Source organism: Aedes aegypti, chromosome 2 (genome assembly GCF_002204515.2).
Source record: "Aedes aegypti strain LVP_AGWG chromosome 2, AaegL5.0 Primary Assembly, whole genome shotgun sequence".
NCBI classification, from domain to species: Eukaryota; Metazoa; Arthropoda; class Insecta; order Diptera; family Culicidae; genus Aedes; species Aedes aegypti.
This window is the reverse complement of record NC_035108.1, coordinates 460,794,336-460,821,107: the sequence shown is the minus strand read 5'-3', so window position 1 is coordinate 460,821,107 and position 26,772 is coordinate 460,794,336. Positions and strand designations below refer to the sequence as shown.

At 36.8% G+C, this 26,772-nt stretch overlaps 1 protein-coding gene across 1 annotated transcript in view; it reads left to right on the top strand.

Annotated features, from left to right (window-relative positions):
- Positions 1 to 26,274, top strand: part of LOC5569708 (serine/arginine repetitive matrix protein 1) — an 87,520-nt gene extending 61,246 nt beyond the window's left edge. Inside the window, exons 3-6 of the mRNA XM_001658649.2 lie at positions 6,865 to 7,845; positions 8,272 to 8,742; positions 16,408 to 16,959; positions 25,146 to 26,274. Coding sequence (XP_001658699.2) covers positions 6,865 to 7,845; positions 8,272 to 8,742; positions 16,408 to 16,959; positions 25,146 to 25,949 — 2,808 coding nt within the window. The 3' untranslated portion in view covers positions 25,950 to 26,274. The remainder of the gene's footprint in view (positions 1 to 6,864; positions 7,846 to 8,271; positions 8,743 to 16,407; positions 16,960 to 25,145) is intronic.
- Positions 26,275 to 26,772: the final 498 nt, after the last annotated feature.

Here is a 26,772-nt window from a genome sequence, read left to right as displayed (position 1 = left end):
GATATGGAGAGAGAAATTGTATGAAGACTGAAGGGACTTATGAAATCATCGACATAGAGAGAGATATCGAGATGTAGAACATCGAGATGTGGAGAGTCGACTGCATTATTTAATGAGCATTAAATTGTTCTCGCTTACCTACACCGACAAACGGTGTATATTACCATCAGTGCACCAGATTCCGGTAATTTAAGGGATGTTATATGTTCAGATGTTTATTATAAAATAACTACCGTCAGACGGGGCTACTTTTGATTCCAGGGGCTACTTTGGACAATCACCTTTTGTATTTATTAGCAGCGTAGATATTAATCTGAGAAATTTTGTGTCTTCAGCACTTTTATTAACCAATATATGCTCTACCACTAGGCATGATTTTTTCTTGAAACAACATCAACAATAACAGGATAAATAAAAAAACATTTAAAAAAAGCCCGAATAAATATTCACAAGGTATAAAACATTGTTTGAATTTTACCCATGTCGTGGAAACTTATTGGGAGCATCACAAAACTATTGAATCGACATGTTTCATGAAAATCTTGTGATTTGCTTTGCTTAAAATTGTTGTTTTATTAAAATAATTGATCAAAGGTCTTATTTTTGTGACTTTTATTTTATTATAATATTTTGGTTTGTGTATTTTACAACATAGAAAAATAAAATAAATATTTCTAAGTGAATAGACATAAAACACACATATTTCAATACGTATCAATGCCAAATTCACAACATAATCTCTAAAAAACTATTTTTCGTCATATTTTACATGAATTTGTAGTACAGAACAGTTGCATCCTTCAAATGCTTAAATTAAACTACTCTTAAGCCAGCTCTAAACTGCTAAGAAGCTAAAAGCATATTACAAAAGCAAACTTACTTCTTTACGATCTTGCTAAACTTTACTTCATAGATTGCGTTTTTAATGAAAATTACTTACTGGTATTAAATTAGTTACCGGTATTAATGTGATCCTTCAACATATCGTTCATATAACAGTAAGAACAGAAAAAAAGAGTTTTTGTGCATAACTCATTTATCATCGCAGTACCTAGTAGTTACGTCGTTAGTTTATGTCGTTTGTGAAAACCGAGCATTCGTAACTGATAGTTCCTAGTTCCATTTAAAAGGAAGTTGAAAACTTTAGTTTCATACTGCAGACTGAGAATAGTGAATGGCATGTTTCGTTGAAATTTGTTTTATATGTGTAGGGGGAGATCCCCCAGTACCGGACAAAGTTGAAAAATTGAGAAATCATGGTCCAATCAAAATGGTGTATTAGAAGAAAAGAAAGCTATCATGGGGCAGACCTAGATCCAGTATTGAAACATTAATATTTATTAATGATATTAATATTGATATTGAGAAGATTATCAAGTATGCATGGAGTTTTGCTGTTGCCAAGGCAAATTGATTATATATGTGAAAAAACAAGTTGTGTTTATCGTCAAATCGTCTGAGCAAAATATATGAGAAATCCGTCCGATGCAACATAGACCACACTGTTTGATGCCAACATCCATCTGGTAGTCTGGCTTAAGGTTTTGGTACCGGGAGTACAGGTACCGAAAGTACCGGTACTACCGACCATTTTTTGGTACCGAAATACCGGTACCGGAGAGCACTGAGTACCGGTATTTTCGGTACTGATGAAAAATCTTATAACCGTTTGAATCAACAAATTTCTTCACAATAAATGGTACGTAAGTTTAGAAAAGTTTGTTGATGGTGAATTTCTCAGGTCAATCAAGGAACATTTACATACAGGCCTATTCGAATTATAATCTTTCCAGCACTAAGGACGGTTTATCTCCGTACATAAAACGTTAGAGGCACGCTCATTGTTTGCATCTTGTTAAAAAAAATTTGAACATCTAAATTAAAACTTAAATTATTGAACGGAAATGATTCAGCAGATGCTTTGGTTATCAACAGGATTATCGAATTATCGATTGCCGAATACAAATGAAGTTTCTAATGGCGAATATCAAGCTTTCTAGACAACTAGGTACAAACAATTTCAGGATATTGAACCATTAAAGGTGCTTCAATTATGATACAAAGATTGATATAAATTGTTGGAATAATTCGTGAATAACGAATCAGTTCAAAACGAAAAAAAATGTTGACACTTCAGGATGCATGGGCACAATTCGAGATGCATCCAGATGGGCTAGGAAAGAGATATCTCCGTGTCTGAAAGTTTAGTTATATAAATACACAAGTATGGCAGTTGAACATTGACCTTTCAACAAGCTTTGCATTTTAAAATCCTTCTTTATGAATGATAAGCAAGGTGATAACATGAACATATTCAATAAACTATTCATTTTGAACGATTTTACGCACTATATAGAATATTACACAATGCATCCGCAACTTTTTCTAATTCCCTGTAAAACGGTCAACTATGGATGGTTAAAGAACATATATGAATTAATGTGACCCACCACGTCAGACCAAACTTGAATGTCTACGCCTATTTTTGATTGTCTCATGAGTTATAAAGTTAGAACGATTTACTCATTTATAAAAATGAAGAACAAGCTTTAGCAAACTTGGGCTTATTGGTGAATGTGAAAAAGATGATTTTATTTTGTCCAATATTGAATGCTTTATATTGATTGCAAAAAAATCTTCCAGTACCGGTATTTTACCGGTACTACCGGTACTGAGAGTTACAGTACCGTGGAACCGGTACTCGTCAAAAGGGGTCGGTACTAGGAACCCTAGCTGGCTAGAAGGAGACTGGTACTTTTACGATGCATCACATTCAGTGAAGCTCCATTGTCATCAATGCCCCACATCTTTCTACGATCTCCGGGCCATTCCGCAACTCGATTCCGGTGCAATTTGTCTCCTATGGTATGTCAGATCGGCAAGACATACTTACTTACTTATTACTTATTTGGCTTTACATCAATTATCTTGATAAAGCCTCGCCAACAATATTTCGCCAATTCCCTCGGTTCATGGCCGTTTCTCTCCATCCTCGACTGTGACCCACGCTCTCCAGGTCCTGGTGTACCTGGTCCATCCACCTAGCTCGCTGCGCCCCACGCCTTCTTGTTCCGACCGGATTCGTGGCGAACACCATCTTTACAGGGTTGTTGTCCGGCATTCTTGCAACATACCCTGCCCAGCGTATCCTTCCAGCTTTAGCTACCTTCACGATACTGGGTTCGCCGTAGAGTTGAGCGAGCTCGTGGTTCATCCTTCGCCGCCACACGCCGTTCTCCTGCACGCCGCCGAAGATCGTCCTTAGCACTCGGCGTTCGAAAACCCCAAGAGCTTGCAAGTCCTCCTCGAGCATAGTCCACGCCTCATGCCCATAGAGGACTACCGGTCTTATGAGCGTTTTGTACATCGTGCATTTGGTGCGGGGGTGAATCTTTCTTGACCGCAGTTTCTTCTGGAGCCCATAGCCCATAGTTTCTTCAGGAGCCCGGCAAGACATACAATCCACGATACCTAGCCTCTTGTTTATAAACCCCCACCATTCAAGATACTTCTGTCAGATGTCTTTAGGAAAATCGTAGATATCATTAAAATAATATATATGAATCCGTATTAACGAATATTAATACCAATATTAATGAGTGTCTTACCCCATAAAAGCTATTATGGAGACTAATGTTTGCGTAGAATAACACATCCTTGAAATATGTATGCCTTTTTAAAAAAGTAGAAATGTTTGAAAATCTTAACAAATTTGACGTATCGTCTTAATTTTGAGCCTATTTAGTAATTATTTTGAACATGGAAAAAATACTTTGGATCACGCAAGCATGATCTAACATAATCCTAATTTGATAGTATGTATGTATTTTGTACCATAATTGAACTAAATATGGACAAATTACAATTTTGGTAAGAACCTCCTGTCCCCCAGTTTCGGACAGCTTGATTTGCTATATGATATCTTTGTAATTACTGCACCAGTGTCTCAAAATACATTCATTTTTCATGGATTCCGTCGATCATGGTATCAAACATGCATTAAAATTAAGAAGAATTAGCATACAGAACAACATCGTAAAATGTGCTATTTTTCATCATATATGAAAGACGTTTTTGATGCACATCTTGCAAACGAATAAAAACTCAAATTGTTCTTGTATATGTTGCAAATGCATTGAATTGGCACTAATATACTATTCATAAAGTAAAAGCATTCAATTATGTTCAAATTTACAGAATTCGAAGCGTTTCCACATCGTGTCCGGTATTGGGTGCCACCTTTCAAGATCGATCAATTTGGTACTAAAATACATCATCAAAATGCAATGTCAAAATTCACATTTATATTTTCAAATTTATTTTTGTACACTATAAAATGATAATACTTATCATAAATGGGTAACACGAGCAAATAAAACCAATATTTTTGGAATTATGAATATAGTGGCTTAATTGTCCGGTACTGGGGGATGTCCCCCTAATTGATTCTAGCTTTGCAATTTTTTACATTAAGTTTATCAATGAAAAACGTTCAATAACATCACAGTGGACGACTATCTATTGAATCAGTTTAAAAGTTGTAAGGAAAAATCATTTCATTAGCAAATTGTGAAAATGTCCAAAGTAGCCCCTTTTTTGTCTTGAAGGACACACTTTTTTCGCTATTCAAGCATTTTTGTTATTTCTTGATGGATTTGCCTCATATTTTGCACATTTGTTACGTACATCTTCTTCGTCTTCTTTCTGGCGTAACGTCCCAACTGGGACAAAGCCTGCTTCTCAGCTTAGTGTTCTTATGAGCACTTCCACAGTTATTAACTGAGAGCTTTCTATGCCAATTGACCATTTTTGCATGTGTATATCGTGTGGCAGGTACGAAGATACTCTATGCCCTGGGAAGTCGAGAAAATTTCCAACCCGAAAAGATCCTCGACCGGTGGGATTCGAACCCACGACCCTCAGCTTGGTCTTGCTGAATAGCTGCGCGTTTACCGCTACGGCTATCTGGGTTACGTACATATACAACTTAAATATAGGCAAAAATTATCAACACATATCCATAATTCTAAGAGTTACAAATCCTCAAAGTTAAAGAATGTGGAAATAATGTCAAAAGAAGCCCCGTTTGACGGTATTTTGTTGATCAATACTATTTTTAAGTCACAATGTAGCTTCAAGTATAGGTTATCAGCTACAAAATAAAAACTATTCGAAAAACTTTCATAAAAAAAAAAATATTCAATTGCATTTGTGACTGCATCTGAGTGTTCCTATTTGCGCTCACGGTAAACAGATTTCGTAACGAACTTACTAAAAAATGCATTATTTCGGATTTGGTTATTTATCTTGATATTGTTTATGATCAAAGGCAATAAAGAAGGCTGTACACTAAAATCGTCATTTCCTGTAAAAGTGTACAAATTATAAAAGCATTTTTCAATTTTTCTAAATACTACAATTGATAAAAAATTATATTTTAAATTCGTGTTCGCGAGGATTTTTACCCATTGAAATATCCACGTGACCACGTGTGTATCGCTCTACAGTTAATAACAATAATAGCTGCTTATTAGTGTGGGACAAAATTTAGATTCTCGCTTCAGTCCACTTTTTGGATTCCATTTAGGTACCAAAAAAATGTTCAAAATTTCAGCTCGATCGGTGAAACTATATTTTAGCGCCAGCCCTTCAAAGTTTGTATGGGATATACTATGGGAGAACTTACTTTTGCCAAGAAAAATCGCCAGAGGTCGCCCATTATCCTCTATAAAAATTCTGAACACAGACCTCGATAGGTATTTTTACGATGAAGAATATTGCCGAAGACCGTAAAGCAATCCGACACTTGTGAAAAAGTTATTCAATGAATACCTATTGACAAGACGACGTTGATTGACACGTAAAGAAATAACAACAAAATTGTGCAAAATTTCCGAATAGTCTATGCCTAATAACTTTTTCCACAAGCGTCGGATTGCTTTGCGGTCTTCGACAATGTTGTTTATCGTAAAAATAACAATTTTTATAGAGGACAATGGGTGATTTTTCTTTGCAAAAGTAAGTTTTCCCATAGTAAATCCCTGCGAATCCCAACTTTGAAGGGCTGACGCTAAAATATAATTTCATTGATCGAGCTGAAATTTTGCACAGTTATTTGGGACCTAAACTGCCGTGAATCGCAAGTCAGTCCCATCTGCATTTTCGTCAAAATTGAGTTGAGTTCAGTTTTCAACATCTCTTCCAATGCTCTCTCAGTTGCACTTATAAAATAATATGATTTGTTCGAAAAAAATAGGGAAAAACAGCAAGCCAAATTGTCCCATAATGAAAAGTAATCGCATATTAGTCCCACTACAGACTTTCGCACCATGGAACACAAAAATGTAACTTTTTTTGATCAACTTTATATTTTTCTCGGAAAGATATCGTGGTGAAAAGCTAGTTGTGAAAGTTTTATTAGGATTGGAACATGTTCCAATCTCGTGGAATTTTTTGAATATTAGTATGGAAAACGAGTTTGAAAACTTCACAGCCCATTTTCTCAATGCCTACTTTTTACAGATGGGACTGACTTGCGATTCACGGCAGTAAATGCAATCCAAAAAGTGGACTGGAGCGAGAATCTTAATTTTGTCCCACATCAATAAGCAGCTTTTATTATTATTAACTGTAGAGCGATAAACACGTGGCCACGTGGATATTTTTCATATGATCGTGTCCCAAGCTACTGCTAATTTGCCAGCGCGTCGTTTGATTTGAAGGATTTGAACGAGAGACTTCAACGAACGTCAAGCAATGAACCCTTCCGTAGTGCTTCATATAAACTATGCTTTCGCTTCACATATGCTTGATTGAATTTCTTCCAACACTAGTCTTCATATCATCTCAATGTCTCAATTGTAGGAAATCTCAGCGAGCATGATCGAACCCAGCCCTCGAAACACCGAATCCGACTGGGGTCGGTTCTCGGTCAGCGTAATCCCGGAAGCATCGCTGATGGCCACCACAAGCACACCAACCGCCAGCACCACTGGCCAGCAGCAGCGTTGCCAGCACTGTATGAAAAAGATGAAAAAGCCCTACAAGCACCGGAACGGCAAGTGTCTGGAACCGAAGTACAAAGCCTCGTCACGACCAAAGTGCGCCTATTGCCATCAGACGTTTTCCAGCAGTAAGGGCATACCGAGCCATTTGCGGAACAGCTGTCGCGTCTATCGACAAGTTTGTGAAGCGAAGGGAATCAGTTTGCCACCTGCAGAGCATTCATCCTCCCCGTACGATACCTCTTCCGTTCCCAGCGAAACTCCCGAACCACCTAGCCGGAAGGGCCCGGCGCCCTCACAACTTAATGCGAAACCCACAAACACCATCGAACAAAAACCCAAACTCAGACGGACAAAGACAACCGCCAGCACCACCAACTGGAGTCATAGCATTGAGTGTCAGTATTGTAGTAAAAAATTCCTTAAGAAAGCCGCCCTCAACAGGCACATGCAGAAGCAGTGTTTGGTGTGGGTCCGGAAGCAAACGGCAAATCTCGCCAAGCTAAAGTCAATCAAAGAAGTTACCACGGGAGTTCCGCTACCGTTGCCGCCCCCGCCAGCTTCTTCGTCCCTGGACGACAAAAGTGCCATCGTTAGGGAGCAGCAACAGCCGGCTCCGGAACAGCGAGCAGCACCACCACAACCAGCAGTGGCGGTGGCCGAAGAGCTGACCAAGTGCGTCTACTGCCAGCAAAGCGTCGGCAAGAAAACCCGCTTCCTTCATCACAATGGACGGTGCGTGCTGGGTCGGGTGAACGCCGAACATCCGTGTCCTCACTGCCCGGAAGCATTTATGACCCGAAGCCTGCTGCTGAAGCATCGGTGTGATCCCGCACAGAAGGTAAGTTTTTGAACCCTATTTAGGCTATGAGGCTGACATGATATTCAAATTGCGCCCAAATTAATTAAAGATTCTAAGTTCATTAGACGTTTCTAAATCCTCTGGTTCATCGTAACTTATTATAAATCTCGGATCTGTTCACTTTTTGTACAAAAAACAATCCAAATAATAAAACTGTGCTAAGAGGAAGCTTATGTGATTTTAACCCTATCTAACCAAGTGATGTCTATTCCTGAACATCATGTCTATAATGATCCAAATCTACGATTTCCCATTACTCATAAAATTAATTCAAATAGTGAAGCGATCCTGGAAAATTCATGAAAAAATATTGCCTTGTGATCAAATATGTGCAATTTGTGTTTTTCATGGCAGCCCTGTAGCCTACGGTTAAAGGATGTATAGACATTCTAATCTCTTTAAAAGTTTGAAAATCCCCAGAAGAAAGCCGAGACCGTTGAACAAACGCCGAAGACCAACGCTCTCCCGCCAGAACGCAAGCAGAGGCGGATAGCAAAACTTACGCCCAAGAAGTTGGCCCTAGTGAAGGCCAAAACTCCCGCCAAGCAGCAAATCACACCCCGCAAGCAGCAGGAAATCCCCCAGGAGACGCCCACGAGCATCGTGAAGCGGGAGTTCTGCTCGCACTGTCGACAGCGGATCAAAGAATCCGACCGGCAGAAGCATGAGGAGAAACGGTGCTCCAACAACAACCAGGTCAGCTACAACTGTGGCTACTGTCGGAAGGGTTTCGCCGCCCGGGATACCATGATCGAGCATCAGCGCGTCTGCACCGTACGGAAGCAGCACAAACAGGTCAAGTGCCAGTTCTGCGGGTCGATGATTTCCAACCGGGGCAATCTGAAGAAGCACCAGAAGGTCTACTGTAAAGCGATTGTAAGTATTGCACGATTGATTCTAATTTGCATGAGTGGCGAACTTACCAATGCACACTGGTCCAGGAAGCTAATTTAGGCGGACATGAGGTTTTCGTCAAGATTTATTGATTTTAGAGCCATAGTTTCTTCCGAGAATATGTTCAGAATTTTCAGTACTACAAAATGCCCTGCCCTTAGGTGATGGGATTGACGGTGATTTATCAAGCGATTACATATTGTTGATATTGTGAAAAATTACTCTAATGCTAATATATTGATCGCGAAAATAATCGTAATTATAACTTATGAAATGTAAGCTAGTCGAATAGTTTTAAGTTAAATAATGAGCTGTGTTTCAATGCTTAAATATATTTTACACTTGATTTATCACACCTTCAGCATGAGTTTAGTTACTGTCGCATGATCTAACCCCAGATAACTACGCGTAATGCTGGAGGGACCGGCAGGGCCTACTACCAGTCTCTACTAACACTCAAATCACTAACAAGACTGGGAAACCAACGATCACCTTCTTCAGTAGCACTATTTCTAATAGTAGTATTGGTTCAATATACATAAATCTTTTTCAGTAGACCACGAGGCGCAAGAGTGGGTGCGGGTGGTCTCTGCGTCTCACAGGTCATTGAAAATAGACATTTATGTTAGGTTTACTAACAATGTAGTAATTATTACCTTAGTAATACCGTAAAGTGCCGTAATTCAGCGCATCGCCTAAATCCGCGTATTTGGTCTAAAATTAGTCATAATTTAAGAACAATTTTGAAATTTGCCCATACCGCTATTTGTATATGCGGGTAACGCATCATAATTCCAATTAAAATTATCATTAACAATAATTTACGATTTTTGAGAAATATTCCAAAAGGTTTTGAATTACGGCATTTTACGGTATTGCGTTATTTAGCAAGGTAGGTTGTAGCGGTATTAGAGATAGTTTAGTAGTGTTACTGATATATGTATAATAATTAGAAAACTGATGACGCTGTTGTTACTGAAATGTTTCATTTTCAAAATATCTTTTATAATATAATATAATATTATTGAACAAAATGCTGTAATTTACACCTTATTTAATTCTCTACGCATTTTTGCACTACTTTGCATTCATTACACCAACACTGGCGACATTAGCGTTCTTTGGGTAGTATTTATGTTATGTAGTAGTAACCTCTATCCTTTTTATTCTAACGATCATAACATAATTATCGCGAGCGTAGTAGTGGAAATAACATAGAAGTAGCTTTTGTATTTGTAGTTAAGGTATCATGGTTAGTTCCCTGTCCTTTGGTTCAGAAAGGGGTATGGGCGCGTTCTGCCAACTCGGTCGAGGCAGATTTCTTGTGTGAACAAGTTACAACATGGACGTTCTAAAGTTCCAGAATGAAGTGTTGTGCATTTGAAGATGGGATGGATTCACGTTCGTAAGCACTTCTGCTTATCTATAAAGTTATATGCAATAACCTACCCTTAGCTTAACTATTTAAATTAACAGTTGCAAATATAATAATCGTTTTGAGCTTACTAACATGTCGTCGCGTTAATTTTATCATAATGATCTTTTATCTACATCCATTGAAGCATTCTGAATGGCCGTTGTGAGAATATCACCAAGAACTTCTCACATGCAATAAAGCTGGATTGTCATACATTGAAACATCAAGGTTCTCGCTCTTTCGGATTCATTTTTTTGTTGTTTATCATTAGTTTCAGGGATTGTTATCGTGGGAATCCAAAGAGCGAATTTTGTATGACTTCAATGTACGCCAATACTGCCATAAAGCATGTAACAATCACTAACAGTCCTTCTCTCTTTATCCTTGTTTTCATATCTAACCCGCTTCGAGGAATAATTCATCGAAGAGGAAAGGCATCCTTATCATGGCAGCGTAATGGCCGAGAAAACGTCGGTTTGCGGTCGCATCTCTCCATCCTCGGTTCTGGCCTACGCTCGCCAAATCGATACGCACTTGATCCGCCTACCTAGCTTGCTGCACTCCACGCCTTTGTAAAGTATAAAGTTTCTGTAATCATTGAATACTAATTGAAAGGTAAATCAAATGAACTTATTATTTAACTAATAACAAATTTGTTCCACAGAGCGATTTACAAAACACCACACAAAATCCCTCCTTTCACATATCCTTAGGCAAAACACTTCACTACCGTTATATGTATGACTGATTCATGTTCTTTCGACCTTGCATCATTCATACGTGTAGGGGAAGTCTAGAGTAAAAGCAAAACTTAAAGAACCTTCTGGTCAAAGATGTTGCGTTGCCTACTTCCCAAACTCCAAAACCCTCGGTGTATTATGGAAGGTGTGAGTTTTTAAACTTATGCTGGAGACTTGGCCCCTGACCCCCTTGTACATCAATAAAATAAAATAAAATTTTCAGTACTACAAAATGTATGGAACTATTTTTTTACGGTGATCGCAAGAGTGACTTATACGCCAACTTTTTTTTTATTTTAACGAATCGTAAGTTGGTATGTTCAGCAATGTTGTAGCAAATAATCATAGAAACAACTTTGCCGAACAAACTTTTCTCGGTGTTGCTTAACAGCCGAGATAATTAAGTATTATTAATAAAAAATCGTTTTTTTGTTCTTAAGTGTTAAGATTCTGGGAAAATCATTCCACAGAATTCAATAGGACTGTAAATTTTGTAGATGTATTTTATATGGCTTATGTTGACTTCCAACCCGGTGATCTTGCTTAGGAATAGATTAAATACTTGTAGAGGAAAAGACGATGAATTTCTTGCAGAGGCTTCCAAGTTAATCGAAAACAACTGAAAAACGATGTTTTTTAAAATTTCTATATAAATACACGTGTTACCTTTCGTTTGATGTGCTTAGGTAGCCATGACTTTTGTAAGTTGAACATGTATGAATATTCAATAAATATGGATTTCACGGTGTGTTTCGTAGAACAAGTTTATTACAAAAAAATAGGTAAGTCTGAAACTTCTCCACAATAAAGTTTAGGTTTCTCGCGTTCATTTGCTGCTAAAACCAAAATAATCGGTCGGGGGGTCCAGAGTAATTTTTTTTTTTGATTTCGAGAGACTTGCACATATGTTTGAATTTGCCTATCTATGTGTTTATGTACATTAGGGCGGCTCAAAATTAAAAAAATGTTTGAGAATTCAATCTCACATATGTTCCTTACTATCCTTACTATAAAAATAGTGTTCTGTGAAATTCGCAGCTTTCTAGGTGGTGATTTAAGGTGGCCCAAAGACAATGTAGGTTTATATGGAAATTACTATGAAGAAATTTTGAGGTATGTTCCAAACACGCTTGTAGGGTAAAAGCACCGGTTTTGGCCAACCTAAGAGAAAAAGTCAATAAAAATTAAATGGGAAGCCGTATTAATATTACAAATATGTCAACAGCAAGCATTCAATCCATATTATGTGTGTAAAATATCAAAACTGAGCAATAACCATTCTTTCGCTTTGAAAATCCCGTTGGTCAATATAGGCCAACGGAACCAGTTTCGGCCAGAGATTTAACTTCGGTTCCTAAATTGGCCAATCGCATTTATTTCTCATGAGAGTGGCCAAATTAGGTATATGGGAGTTAAAATTATAAGGAAAATGCATTGTTTTTCTTATGTTTTGAATCAATTTGGACGAGTAAATGAATGTAGCTCTATCATGTGAATGTGATCTTCTGAACACAAAAGGTTTCATGCTGATTGGCTAAGTAAAACGGTGTATAATCCCCTATGGCTACAACTGGCGTATGGCCAAAACCGGTGCTTCTACCCTACTGTAATGTAAGTACAAACTTATTATCCCATTGTAAAAGCTCATTCTTCAAACCATAATAAAAAAATTTGCTGAAGAGAGAAATTCAATTCGACAGATAGCAAAAGAGATATTCATGAGTTTGTTTGCTATTATTTAGCTTAACCCCTCTACCGGCAGCTTCATTTTTCCAGCACAAAAATATATTTGAATCGCGATAACTTTTTTGTTTCTCTATATTTTCCCACCATTTTTTCACAACTTCTCAAAAAACTCTTCTTCTTTTGGAATCTATGTCGGTATTGACCATTGGTCAACTGGTTTTAAAAATATTTCAGTGTTCCTTGGGGGACCGACACTTCCCATATAAAATTTCAATATGATGTTTTAAGAAGTTTTCAAGATCTCGTTACGGCTAGAGTGGTACCAAAAATATAAAAGCTCATTGCTCAAAAACAGTTACACCGATTTGTTTAATTTCTTCACAATAGACTTTCATCAAAGTTTAGTTTTGGAAAGCGAATAACCGAATATGAGAAAAAATCTGTAGCCAGAGATAATTACGAGAGTTATGGCTATGCGTCGGTCCCCCAAGGAATTTTGGAATGTCTCCAAATATAGATGACCAATGCTCAAAACCGATACAGATTCTGAAAATAAGAGAGTTTTTTGAGAAGTTGTGGAATTGTTTTTCAAAAATATTGAGAAACATAAAAGTTATCGCGATTTGAATATTTTGAAAAAATGAAGCTGCCGGTAGAGGGGTTAATATGGGGTTATAGTACTGCAAACAAGTACAAAAATCCCAAACCCATTTTAGCCTCATGATGTTAGTTTCTGATCTTTTCATAAGCACTGTGCCATTAAGAAAATAACATAAAAAATATAAGATTTGAAATTTCTCAAATACCATCCAAATTAGCGTATTTTTCAGCACCATGGGGCAAGTATATTACATGCCTTATAACAAGGTTTATCACATGCGAAGCCCTCTACTAGTTAATTCGAATAACTGAAATTGTGTTGTTTGAAAGGCGGATAAGTCACTTTTGTATCTAGGGGTCATGCACAAATTACGTCACGCTTCAAGAGAGAAGGGGGTTAAGCCATGCGTGACAAGCCTTACAAAATTATCGGAGGACTCATACAGAAAGTGTGACAAAGGGGGGGGGGGAGGAGGTCGAAAAAATTGAAATTTAGCGTGACATAATTTGTGTACCATCCCCTAAGAGTAAAAAGAGAAATCTCGCATAATTTATAATCTCGTCCTTAAAGCCATAGCTTGTTATTACTGAGCAAACGAATGGATTTACACTTTATTTCACAATGCTACGACGAAGAGAAGATCCTCCTCTGTCTCCCAGCGGTGACAGTTTTTATTTTGGTCCGTTTATCTGCTTAATAACAACGAGCTACACACTCGGTTATCAATGGTTTTAAGGATGAATATACATAGAAGCCAAAGCTCGAATTTTCCAAAGCACAAGTCTAGGGAAGCAGACAACCGGTAACTCACTGGTCACTCGCTGGTGGCGACTAATCAATAAAATGTTCAACGCAAAAGGTTGTCAGGTTCTCAACATACAAATCTACAAACAAGCTCTTGAAAATTCGAGGTTTGATATCGATGCACCTTCACCTATTAAAAATATTTCCTAATAACTACTTACATCATTATGACCAATTTAAGTACGATTTTCAAGGTTTTTCATGGACAATAACTAAAATGACGTTTGAGATAGTTTTGCAATTATGCGTATATCATATGTCATATATGCTTATTACAGCTCTTTTGAGCAAAAACAACTTTACCTTCCAAGCCAAGGTGTTCAAATGATTTGATCTTGCAGTTTGTCCCGTATCTATGTTCAACGCAATGTGTGTCGGTACAAAAACACATATCCATGAATACTTCACACAAAATAAAAAAAAATGTTCTAGACCCCCGACCGATTATTTTGATTTTGGTCGCAAATGAAAGAGCAAAGTCTAATTGTTTTTAGTTCGAAATTCCAGACTTACCTATTTTTTTTTGTAATAAAGTTACTCCAAAAAGACACCGTGATTTATCTCATATCGTCTATTAGTAAAATCAATTTTTTATGAGATAGAAAAATATCATCTTCTCCAAATTTTGCTCACATGTACTTGAAAGACTGCAAGATCATTTGGAGGAAGGATATATTTTTTTGAGGTGCTCATAGTTGAGATACAAGGCATACAAAATAGCTAATTTTAAGATGAAAAACTCAATAACATGAAAACCATAAGAAATACAACTTTGATATGTTCAGCAAAGTTGTAGCAAACGATAAGTATAAAAATTTTGTAGAACATAGTAGGCCAATGAAACTAAAAAATAAAACATTTAAGAGCAAAAAACGATTTTTTATTAAAAATACTTAATTATCTCGGCTCTTAAGCAAAACCGAGAAAAACTTTGTTCGGCAAAGTTTCTATGATCATTTGCTACAACATTGCTGAACATACCAACTTACGATTCGTTAAAATAAAAAAAAAGTTGGCGTATAAGTCACTCTTGCTATCATCGTAAAAAAAAAATTTGATCCGTACATTTTGTAGTACCGTCAAACGGGGTGATTTGCAACACTTTTCAACTTTAATCAACCAAAACCATGATCTAAACGTCATTTAAAATCTAAATTCCTCGTGGAACTTTGAATGGGCCCACAGAATGGCATGACAGAAGATTGAATCGAATTATTTTATCATATCAAAAGTCATCAAAAAGGTGAAATTTTTTAAATGTCCTTGTGCACTCAATGCTAATTTAGTTTTTGCCAACAAAACGTTGATATTTTTTATTAGTCACACTTCTTAAGTATTGTTATTCATGTGTTTAAAGCATTCGAACCAGTACAAGAGCATTTTGAATACCTTTTAGTAAGAAAATAATTGAGCTATTTTTGTATGGGAAAAAGAGGCGTTAAATCATCAAGGTCCAATATCATAACTGAATAATATTTTTAACGAGTGTTTGTATTTGATTAATGAATTATTACTCTTATAATTATAAAGTAGACCTAACACAAAAGTTTTTAACTTTTTTAAAACTCTAAATTGCTTAGAAATAAAGTGTTGCAAGTCACCCCGCATAGGTACATTTATATAAAAATATTTTTTAATAAAAAGTTATTGTTACGATTTCGTAAAATAAAATTTGTCATATGATCACTTATTAGTTATAGAAACACCATGTAGAGTATTACTTTTGTAAATTATATCTATCTCATGTTTTCAGGTCACGATTTTGAATCTCTATCAAGTATCAGTTTTCAAGACATTTAAAAGAATTATGTTTAATGTATAAACATATTTATAATAACAGATTTAATCGTGGCCGTTACTTGAATTGTGAGTCACACGTATGAAGCACCGATTTGAAACAAATTTTCTTTTGAAATTTGTGTTTTATAGTGAAATTTAGCTGTAAATTACAATGTGTTGCAAGTCACCCCGTTTGACGGTACTGAAAATTCTGAACATATTCTCAGAAGAAACTATGGCTCTAAAATCAATAAATCTTGACGAAAACCTCATGTCCAAATTAGCTTCCTGGACCAGTGTGCAATGGTAAAAAGCCTCGTTGATATTTCTCGCGTAACTTTTCAAAATGATCTTCCTATATAAAATTGAAAGGCTCTCTTTGTTTACTTTAACTTTCATCAAAAACCGAGCGACATGAACCGCTTCTGTTGGTTTTTTTTTGTTTGAAACGCTAGCCTTCCCAAGAAACATGCCTATTTCATAATCATAAGGACATTGTATTTTGATTCATAGTGAGAAACTTCCCAAAAACAGCACTTTTATAATCCAAAGAGAGCGAGAGAGGAGAGAATCTCTCATTGTTACATAGGCCCTTTAATGATCTTATTTCCATATTTCAGAACCGACCCGATGACGTAAAGTCGGAAAAATCAGAACCCCAGAAACAGGAGAAGTCACAGAAATCGGAAAAACCAGAACCCCAGAAATCGGAAAAGTCGCCGAAGCCGAACAAACCGAAAACAGTCAAGTCTGAAAAGCCGCTAAAACTTAAGAAAGTCAAAGACGAAGAGCCAGTCAAAAAGAAGCCAAAAATCAAGAAGGAAAAGCCCAAACAAAATTCGAAGACTCAAGACGAAGACATGGAAAACATTCCGCTGAAGCAGCGTAAGCTTCAAAAACCCAAGTCCGCCCCAGTAAGCAAGGCGGTGGCGGTTGCAACTAAAAAACTGAACAAGAAACCCCTCGGCGCCAAGAAACTTCGCTGCTTCCCCTGTCAGTACTGTAAGGTCAAGTTCGAGAAGGAGAGTCTGGCGCGGAAGCACAGTCAAAAGTGTACGGTGAAGCGGCCGGCACTGAAAATCACGTGCGAACACTGCAAGCAGCGGTTCTCCAAGAAGGGCAACCTGGAACGGCACCTGCGCTTGAAGTGCAAAAAAATCAATCGGGATAGGGTGAGTTGTCCTGTTTTAAGTTCATAGATCGTTCATAATAGCTTTCCAAAAGGGTTTTATTCCTTAACTTAAAACTAGGGAAAGTTAACTTTAAACCTAGCCTAACTTAAAATGTTTGAATGTGCTTGAAAGTTTATCTAGGTACAGTAACCCCACGCAGTTGAATCACCCACAATTTATGAATCAGCTGATTTCAAAAGACAAAATTATTATTAAACTCATAACAAAACATCACAAAATCATTTTTATTGATAAGCAACACATAGTGTTCAGCCATTTCAAGGCTTTTTATCTCAGTCAAAAAGCTCTTGATCGCGGTATGAATCAACAATAATACTAAATTCTTTCTGTAGCTATTTGGGCTGTATTATTGGCCAACTTTGTAAGCCGTGTGGCTATTTATGCTTAGCTAGAAACGACGTTTTAAAGTTTGTTTCAAAGATTTTTTGTGAGAGATTTAGCCCCGAACAACATATACAGTAGGGTGCCAATGGAATGTATGGGAAAAATTTTGCCATCGAATTTCAAAAAATGGTAGTGCTCAAAAGTTTTGTCTCCTCGAAAAAAGTCCCCATGCAAAATTTGAGCTCACTCGGACTTCATTAAGTGGACCCCCAAAGCGGTCAAAGTTTGGCTTTTTTTACCCATGAAAAATCTCCACATGGGGGGTACATGAAATTTCCGAAATCGAATTTTTTTTTTGATGCCAGATGTCTTAGAAATGCATGAAAAGTCGAGATCTGGTGTTATTTGGAAAAAAAATTTTTTTGAAAAAATCGACCTTTTGGGACTTAGTAAATTTTTGAGTTGGGGAGTGAATTGAATTTTTGAATGAACGATTTGAATTCAATTGCTGAGAAATTCAAGGCAATAGTATTGAAACATATCCTATATCATTGTTGGCCACTGAAAGCATATTATATGTGATATTTCATTAGGGTGGTTCATTTACTTTCCATTAGGGTGGTCCTTTTTGTTAAAAAATAAAAAAAATAAAAAATTGAATTTTGATTGAATATTGAAGACAATAGTATTGGAACATCTCTCACATTATCGTAAGCCATTTTCTTCATTTAATATGTGGTATTTTATTAGGGTGGTTCACTTATTTTCCATTACGGTGGGCCTTTCTGTCGAAAAATCATAATTTGAATGGGATATTAAAATCAATAGTATTTTATCACCTCTTTCATCATCGTAGGCCATTTCCTTCATTATATTCGTGATATTTCATTGGGGCTATTGTCCTCAGTTTTGCATAAGGGTGATCATTTAATTTGTAAATTAAAAAAAAAATATTCTCAACAGATCTAACAAATCAACTTTGTTTGTATAGTTTTGAATCATGATTCTTCATTGGCATGCAACTCTTCGTTAAGATATTTTCATTAAGGTTTTCTTTTGAATAGTTAAAATAAAACATTCCAATAACAATAATCAGTGAATTCAGTGAAGCACAACTCTAACTGCCATAATCAAAATACAGATAAAAAAGGAATGAAATAATTTTTGACGTATTCAAATTATGACAATAGCTTGATGGGCGACTATGAAGGGCAACAAAAGTGTGCCTTGGGCTCCTTCATTCCCGAAACAAAAGTACGTTGCCTTCTGCTTGCTATAGTACACGCGATTCGGTTGTGACAACGTAGGCAATTCCAGTTTTAACAATCAGTTCTCGTTTAATCTTCAAAGATGTAACAAAGTTCCTTATAGAAATTTCGTCGGAATTTCATATGGATTTTTTCGTTGGAGTTTTCAACGGAATTTTCTTTGGAGTTTCCTTTGGAATTTTAATCGGAATTTCCTTCGAAATTCCTTTTAAAATTTTTATTGGACTTTCCTACGAAATTTCCTTTGAAATTTTCTACGGAATTTTCATCAAATTTATCCTGAATTTGCTTCGGAATATCCTGTGGAATTTTCTTCGGTATCTTTAGAAGTGCCCTTTTGAATTTTCTGTGGTATTTCCTTCAAAATTTCCTATGAAGTGTCCTTCGGAATTTCATTCTGAACTTTTCATTGGAATTTTCTTCGAAATTTACTTCGGAGTTTCTTATTGAGTTTCCTTCGAAATTTGCTTTGGAATTTTCTTTGGAGTTTCCTTCCGAATTTCTTTTAGAGTTTGTTTCGGAATTTCCTGTGTAATTATCTTTGGAGCTTCCTTCAGAATTGTGTTCGATATATTATTTGGAATTTCTTTCGAAGCATTGGAATTTACTTTGGAATATCCCTCGAAATTTTCCTTAGAGCTTTCTTCGGAATTTCATTTGGGATTTCTTTTGGACCTTTGAAATTTAGTGCGGAATATTCTTAGAAATTTCCTTTACAATTTTCTTTGGAATTTCTACAGTTTTCTTGAGAATTTACTTACAAATTTGCTTTGGATATTCCATAGAAAATTCCTTAGAAATTTTCTACGAAATTTCCTTTTAACTTCCTTTTTTCATTGCAATTTGCTTCGGGATTTGCTTTGGAATTTTCTTTGGAATTTCCTTAGAAATTCCCTTTTGAATATGCTTTGGATATTTTTAAGAATTGTCGTCGGAATGTCCTTTGGAATGTGCTTCAGAATTTCTTTTAGAATTTTAATCAGTTTTTTTTTAAGTTTTTTTTTCGGGATTTCCCTTATATTTTGAAAGTTTCCATCGAAGTTTCCTTTGGAATTTCTTTTGGAGCTGTGATTTTTTCTTAGAAATTTCCTTAGAAATTCCTTTTTGAATTTCATTTGGAATTTGCATTGAATTTTTTTATGGAATTTCCCATGGAGTTTTTGGAATTTCCTTTGGAATTTTCTTCGGAATTTCCTTTGGAATTTTCTACGCAATTTTCGTCAGAATTTCCTCTGAAATTTGCTTCGGAAATTCCGTTGGATTTTTTTTAGTTTCCTGCGGAATTAACTTTGGAATTTCCGTCGAAATTTCCTTAGGAGTATCCTTTAAAATTCCTGTGCAGTTTTCTTTGAGACTACTTATCAAATTTTCTCCAGAATTTCCTTTGGAATTCCTTTATTACTTCCTTCAAAATTCTCTTTGAAATTTCTTTCGGAATTTCGTTTGAAGTTTACTTCCAAATTTGTTATAGAGTTTCCTCGGAATTTCCTTTGGAATAACTTTTGGAATTTCCTATGGAGATTTCGGAATTTTATTTAGAAGTTTTGATTGGAATTTTTTACGGAACTTTCCTTTGGACTGTTTTACGTAATTTTCATCAGAATTTCCGTTGAATTTTCTCGGAATTTACTTTGGAATTTCCTTCGAATTGTTTTTTTTCTGAATTTTCTTAGGAGTATCCTTTAAAATTCCTTTGTATTCTTCGGAACTTCATATCTCATTTACTTCAGAATTTTCTTTGGAATTTCTTCATGAATTTCTTTCAGTAAGTTGCTTCAGAAAGTTATTTATGATTTCTTTGGAATTACTTTCGGAATTTCCTTCTTCAGTTCTTCAAAATTTTCTTCGGCGTTTCCTTTGGAATTTCTTCTGGAATTGCCTTCGGAATTTCCTTTGGAATTCGCTTCAGAAGTTTTTTTTTGAAATTTCTTATGGAATTTCCTTTGCAATTTCTTTTAGAGCTGGCCTCGGAATTTCATTTGGAATTTTCTGCGCAATTTTCGTCCGAGTTTTCTTTGGAATTTGCTTCGGAACATCCTTCAAAAATCGATTCGGATTTATTTTTATGGAATTTCTTTTTGAATTTGCTTTGGAATTTCTTTCGGGATTTGCTTTGGAATTTCGTTTGGAATTTCTTTTCCAAACTCCAAACTCCGAACTGGTTCAGCTTAGTGAAGTGTTGCATTCCGAATGAAAATCTCGCAAAACTTTTCAAAAGGACCTTTCTAACAATGAGAGGCTTTCTAGAAAACTCTTTTATTGTTAACTAAGTTACCTTTACATTTTTCGTCGAACATTACACAAATATTATGTAGTAGTCCACACCATAATCTTTCGGTCTGTAGATATTAAGGTTGAAATTTTTACAATGACACCATAATTAAGGAAAGTGGACGAGACTTTTGCGAGAAATCATGGTTTCAAACTGTACGAAAAATGATGCATCCTAATGGAAAATGAGAGAAACTCCCTAATGAAATATGTCAACAGTGTCCTATGATGATGTCGCATATCAAATGAAACTAGAGGCGCATGAATTCAGAGGAATTTAAACAAAAAACAAAAAACAAAACATACAAAAATGAAGACAATGGCCTATGATTATAAAAGGGGTGTTAAAATACTAAAAGGATCAAATTCAAAATTTCTTGATTTTTTTTAATTTTCGGCAAACACCAATGGAAAATAAGTGAGCCACCCTAATAAAATATCACGATTTTCATTGGCACCCTAATATACAGATTCAATAAATATAGCTATGAGAGATAAATGCGTGTTTATACGGATTTGGCTAAGATTTTTGAGTAAAATACTTGATCAATAAATTGTGGGAAATATACACACCAGTCACAGTTTATGAATCAACGTTCAAACTACTAGTGCTTAGTATTTTAAAAATGATTCTGAGTTTCAAATAATCTCCAATGTAAAATTTTGTTACGGGAGAGCAAAAGTGGTTTGAGACCGTTCATAAACTATGGATTTTTTTTTTGTGGAAAAGGAATCTGAACATACAAATGAATTTCCATGATTTTGGAAAAACTAAATTCTTATGAAAAAAGTTATTTAGAGGGTCTTATATGGCTATAAAAAATGTGGACGTTGTTTATGTAAGGCCTGAAAGATTATTATGTTGAATAATTTTTGGATAAATAAAAAATCCTAAATTTTTGAGGCATAAAAAGAAACAGTATAGATGTGAAAAATGTAAAGAATTTTTGTAGGTACACCTAATAGGTTCTTCCTGATTTTGCAATAAAAACTAGGTATTGCTTCTGCAGAAAGATCAAAAGCAATGAGTGGGAAAGAAAAGAACTGGTTTGCATCCTCTCTGATTGTTATCAATACCAATTGTTTGTCATTTTTATGATCACTTTGGTTGCACGTAAGTTTATTTTTATTAACTCCCAGGCTAAACTGTTGGCTCTTTTATCAGACACATGGAGAAGTAAAATATATTCACACTTTAAAAAAAAAAAGAATATCGGACAACTTTACTAATAAAAAAAATCGAATTCACAAATTTTCATATAACACATTCAGCTTCAAAATTTGCTTCTTCTCTTTGGAAGAATGATGATAACTGTTGTTCGACACGAGATCCATTCACATTTTAGTGCGCTATGGGTTGATCACAAACAATGTAGAAGTTTTGAACATGATAATCGATAGCAAAGTTCATCGATTTCATCATAACAAACTCATTGCGCAGATCGATTAATTGACTAACTTGAACATAATGATCATGACACAAGCTAACCATAAGCAAAACTCACTGAATTCGTGTTGGGTGATAGGTTGACGCATACAAATCTGAAGGGAAGGCTTCGGGAACTTATGTGAAAAAAAAATGGGAATCCCTGTTATCGGTTGATGAATCAATCCATGAGCCAAAACAAAGGAATTTAGTGTGTAACACACACGAAGTTTGCAAAAAAATCCCTGTCCTTTGGTTCAGAAAGGGGTATGGGCGCGTTCTGCCAACTCGGTCGAGGCAGATTTCTTGTGTGAACAAGTTACAACATGGACGTTCTAAAGTGCCAGAATGAAGAGTAGTGCTTGTGGAGAGCACTTGAAGATGGGATGGAAGGTCATTACTTCGCGTTCGTGCTTTACTCCAGCTTATCTTAAAAGTTATATACAATAACCGACCCTAAGTTTAACTATAGAAATTAACAGTTGCAAATACAATAATCGTTCTGAGCTCACTAACATGTCGTCGCGTTAATTTTATCATAATGATCTTTTATCTACATCCGTCGAACCATTCTGAATGGCCGTTGTGAGAATATCACCAAGAACTTCTCACATGTATTAAAGCTGAATTGTCCTACATTGAAACATTGAGGTTTTCGCTCTTTTGGATTCATTTTTTGTTGTTCGTCCTCAGTATTGTTAAGATGTCCTGAATGCCGCACATGGCGTACAGTGATCATTGCCATGGAGTTTTTCGTAAGCTGCATGGGGATTGTTATCATGGGAATCCAAAGAGCGAATTTTCTATGATTTCATTGTAGGCCAATGCAGCAATAAAGCATGTAACAATCACTAACATTTATTCTCTCTTTATCCTTGTTTTCATATCTAACCCGCCATTACAACGAGGAAACATCCATTGGAGAGTAAAGACATGGCAGCGTATTGACCGAGAAAAGATAAGTATCATATTTTTGTAAATATTCTTATTACTGATTGCAAGGTGAATCAGATTAACTAAATTTTTAACTAATAACAAACTTGTTCCACAGAGCTATTTACAAAACACGACCCAAAATCCCTCCTTTCCCATATCCTTAGGCAAAACACTTCACTACCGCTATATGTATGACTGCGCAGACAGACGTTCAAGTTAGACTCAGCCACTTGTGTAAAAACATGGCCGCCACAAATCGCCAAGTGGCAATAAGCTAACAGATGGCGTTAGTGGCGTATGCGTCCCGCCACCATCCTGATCACATTTCGTTGACATCATGACACACAACCGCTCCCACAGTCCACGTGGTCAACGCTAAAAACTATGCACCTTTTTTTCGCGCTGGGTGGGTGATGTTCCCTTTTGATTTTAATTTCTCATGTAAAAGTTAATTAAATCCATTGTAATTTTTACCACAAGTTGGCATTTAATTTACTCACAGATTCATGCTAGTATAACACCCTTGAATGATCGTAACTCATGTAAAATAAATTGGCGTGAAAATATCACAATTGTGTGAATCATTTTTAAAGTGATTGTTTTGATATTTTTGTTCAGTGGGTGGTGGACTGGGTGGTAAGCGAGAAGATGAAGCCACGTGCTTTTACGAACTGTCACTGTACTGCAGCAATTTGCTCCCTAGGTGACACCACGGTAGAATTTACACAGGAATTTTGAATAAATTTGTTCCTGCTTAAACGTCTGTCTGCGATGACTGATTCATGTTCTTTTGACCTTGCATCATTCATACGTGTATTGGATGTCAAGAGTAGAAGCAAAACTTAAAGAACCTTCTGGTCAAAGATGTTGCGTTGCCTACTTCCCAAACTCTAAAACCCCCTCGGTGTATTATGGACGGTGTGAGTTTTCAAACTTATGCTGGAGACTTGGCCCCTGACCCCCTTGTACATCAATAAAATAAAATAAAATAAAATAAATAACACACACGAAGTTTGCAAGAAAATCGTAGCAATACGATATGGACGTTTATGAATCGATCCATAATTTTAAACACACAAATCGAATGTGTGAATTTTTATCACTGCAGTAAAGGCAGTAAAGGCAGAGTCAAGCATTTACGAGTTCTGCAATCTAGATCTTATGATTGTCTAATTACACTACACCCGATTCTGTTTTTGCACGGGGGATGCGTACCGTGCAAAAAAAGTTTTCAGTTCAAAATTTCAAAAACCGTGCAAAAAAAGTAACACCATTTCTCGACGTTTCATGCAAAAATAAGGTTTTGGCGGAAAAATATGTATGGAAACTTTTTTTGCACGGCCGTGTAAAAAAAATCCGTGCAAAAACAGAATCGGGTGTATCTGCCATCATCCTCCACTATCTGCCATATATGCTCCAGAAGCATATAAATCCACAAATTCACTAAGCCCGCTCAGTAGCAGCACTAAAAATGATGCAAAGTAATGCAGATTCTTGAAATACTTGATTGCGGTTCACCTCCGGATGTAATTAACGTTGTCCGAGGCAGTGTTCTAATAAACATATGAACTATAAAGCATTTAATTGCAAAATAATTGAAAGTAAGCAATGATTCATAAATCGTGTTCACATTGATTCATATTTGTGGACAACTTTTTTGCCGATTCATTAATTGTGGTTTAAGACAACGTTCAGATAAGTGAAAATTTCAAATGTTTTCAACAATTTTAATGACAAAATTGTGCATGAACTGCAGGTATATACCCCACTTTACCATTCGGCATTGATTTCATCAACAAATATGGTTTATTTTGCTCTCTATAACTTTTCAAATTTAAGCTGAGCCTTAAATGATTCATAACTGTGGGACCAGTGTATATGATCATACTGGCTCCATCATAAATACATACTAATGTTACATCTGTTCTTTTGTTTTACAGAGCATTCTGAATCACACCATCAACGAGCTGATCAAACCTAAAATCACTGATACGGCGAATCCTACGCCACAGAAGGACATTGACGAAAATGAAAAAGAAGAACCAGTAGCGGATCGGACAGAAACCGATCCATTAGAGCATCCAAGCGAACCTCAACCAGCAGAACCCAGCGAACCAGAACTGGAACGCAGCTCTCCAGAAACAGAACGCAGCTCTCCAGAACCGACCGAGGCGAGTCCCAGTATCGCCGAACAACCAGTGGAACCACCTGAGATTTCTGTGGAACCACCTGAAATCCCCGCGGAACCATCGCCGACTTCGTCGGTGCACGAAGATGATCACGAAACTGATATCGAAGATGATCAACAAGAAGATATCGAAGATGATCATCAAGTAGATGATCACGATGTTGATCACGAAATGAGTCACGAAATTGATCACGAAGTTCCGGAACCGATCGACGAGGAGATCATTTTACAGGAAGCGGAACTGTTACCAACAACCGAGGATGAGGAGATGGACGACTTGGAAGAAGCGGAGATGGCTGTGGCTGAACCAGAGGATCCTTTAGAGGAGCAGGATCCAGTACCGGAGGAGTCGCTGACGCCAGACGATCACCAAGAGTCGGACAACAACAACGCCGAGCCGGAGAAAGATTCCTCTCCTGATGTGAGGCAACCCCCCAGTACGGAATCCGATTCACCGATGTCAATCGAACGGCACGATCAATCGCACCAGTCGGCAGAAGAGCTCCCGGAATGCGAAGCAGAGTCGACCCCCGCGGATCCCATGCCGGAAAATTGACTCGCGTAAAAACGCCAGAGCTGAAGATAGTTTTACACAAGTTGACTGCATTTGTATGTATGTTTTGAGGGGGGTGGAGATTGTACAGTAATGCTACTCGTAGGGGCACGATTTCGGAGCATATGATTGTGAGTAGATTATACAAAGAGTGTACCCGTCCCGATTTCCGGGACGTGTTTCGGAAACATACCAAGTATTGAACCAATTGTTAGACAAACACGGTTTGATGTCGTTTAGCCAGTTAAACAGGGTGGTACCTTATACATACATAAATAAAAATAGCGATATCGGATGAAGCTGTCCAATATCGGCAATCTTAGTGTCAGTTTATGTGTTGATTGATTTGAAAGATATCCTTGAAGATGATTAAGGCCATGAAACCTCTAGGTACATTGTAGGATCGACACAGGTGTAGGATTTCAGCATCACGGATTGGTAGCAAGCAAATCCATTTTTAGAGAACTGGTCACTCTCAACTTGGTCTCACTTTGACCGAAGAAAATACCAGATGCCAAATAAAAGCATCGAGGTAATCAAATATTTCTCTACCCTAATTACAAATATAACTCCTAATCTTTAGATTTTGGGTATGGCGTACCATTGGTACTTCGCGTACCTGAAGGAATAAAATAGACCCCTCTGTGCGGTCCTTAGCCTCCCACCCAGCAACTCCTATCCCTACCTCCTCGCGGTACTGGCCGGGGTACGAGTAACCTTAGGGAAGATCGGGTAACCAACCCCCGGTGGGAACTTCGGTCGTATGCTGACAGGGAAGGGGGCGTTTGCTTTTGCTCTTGCTTCTGCTAACCTGGAGCGTCCGTAC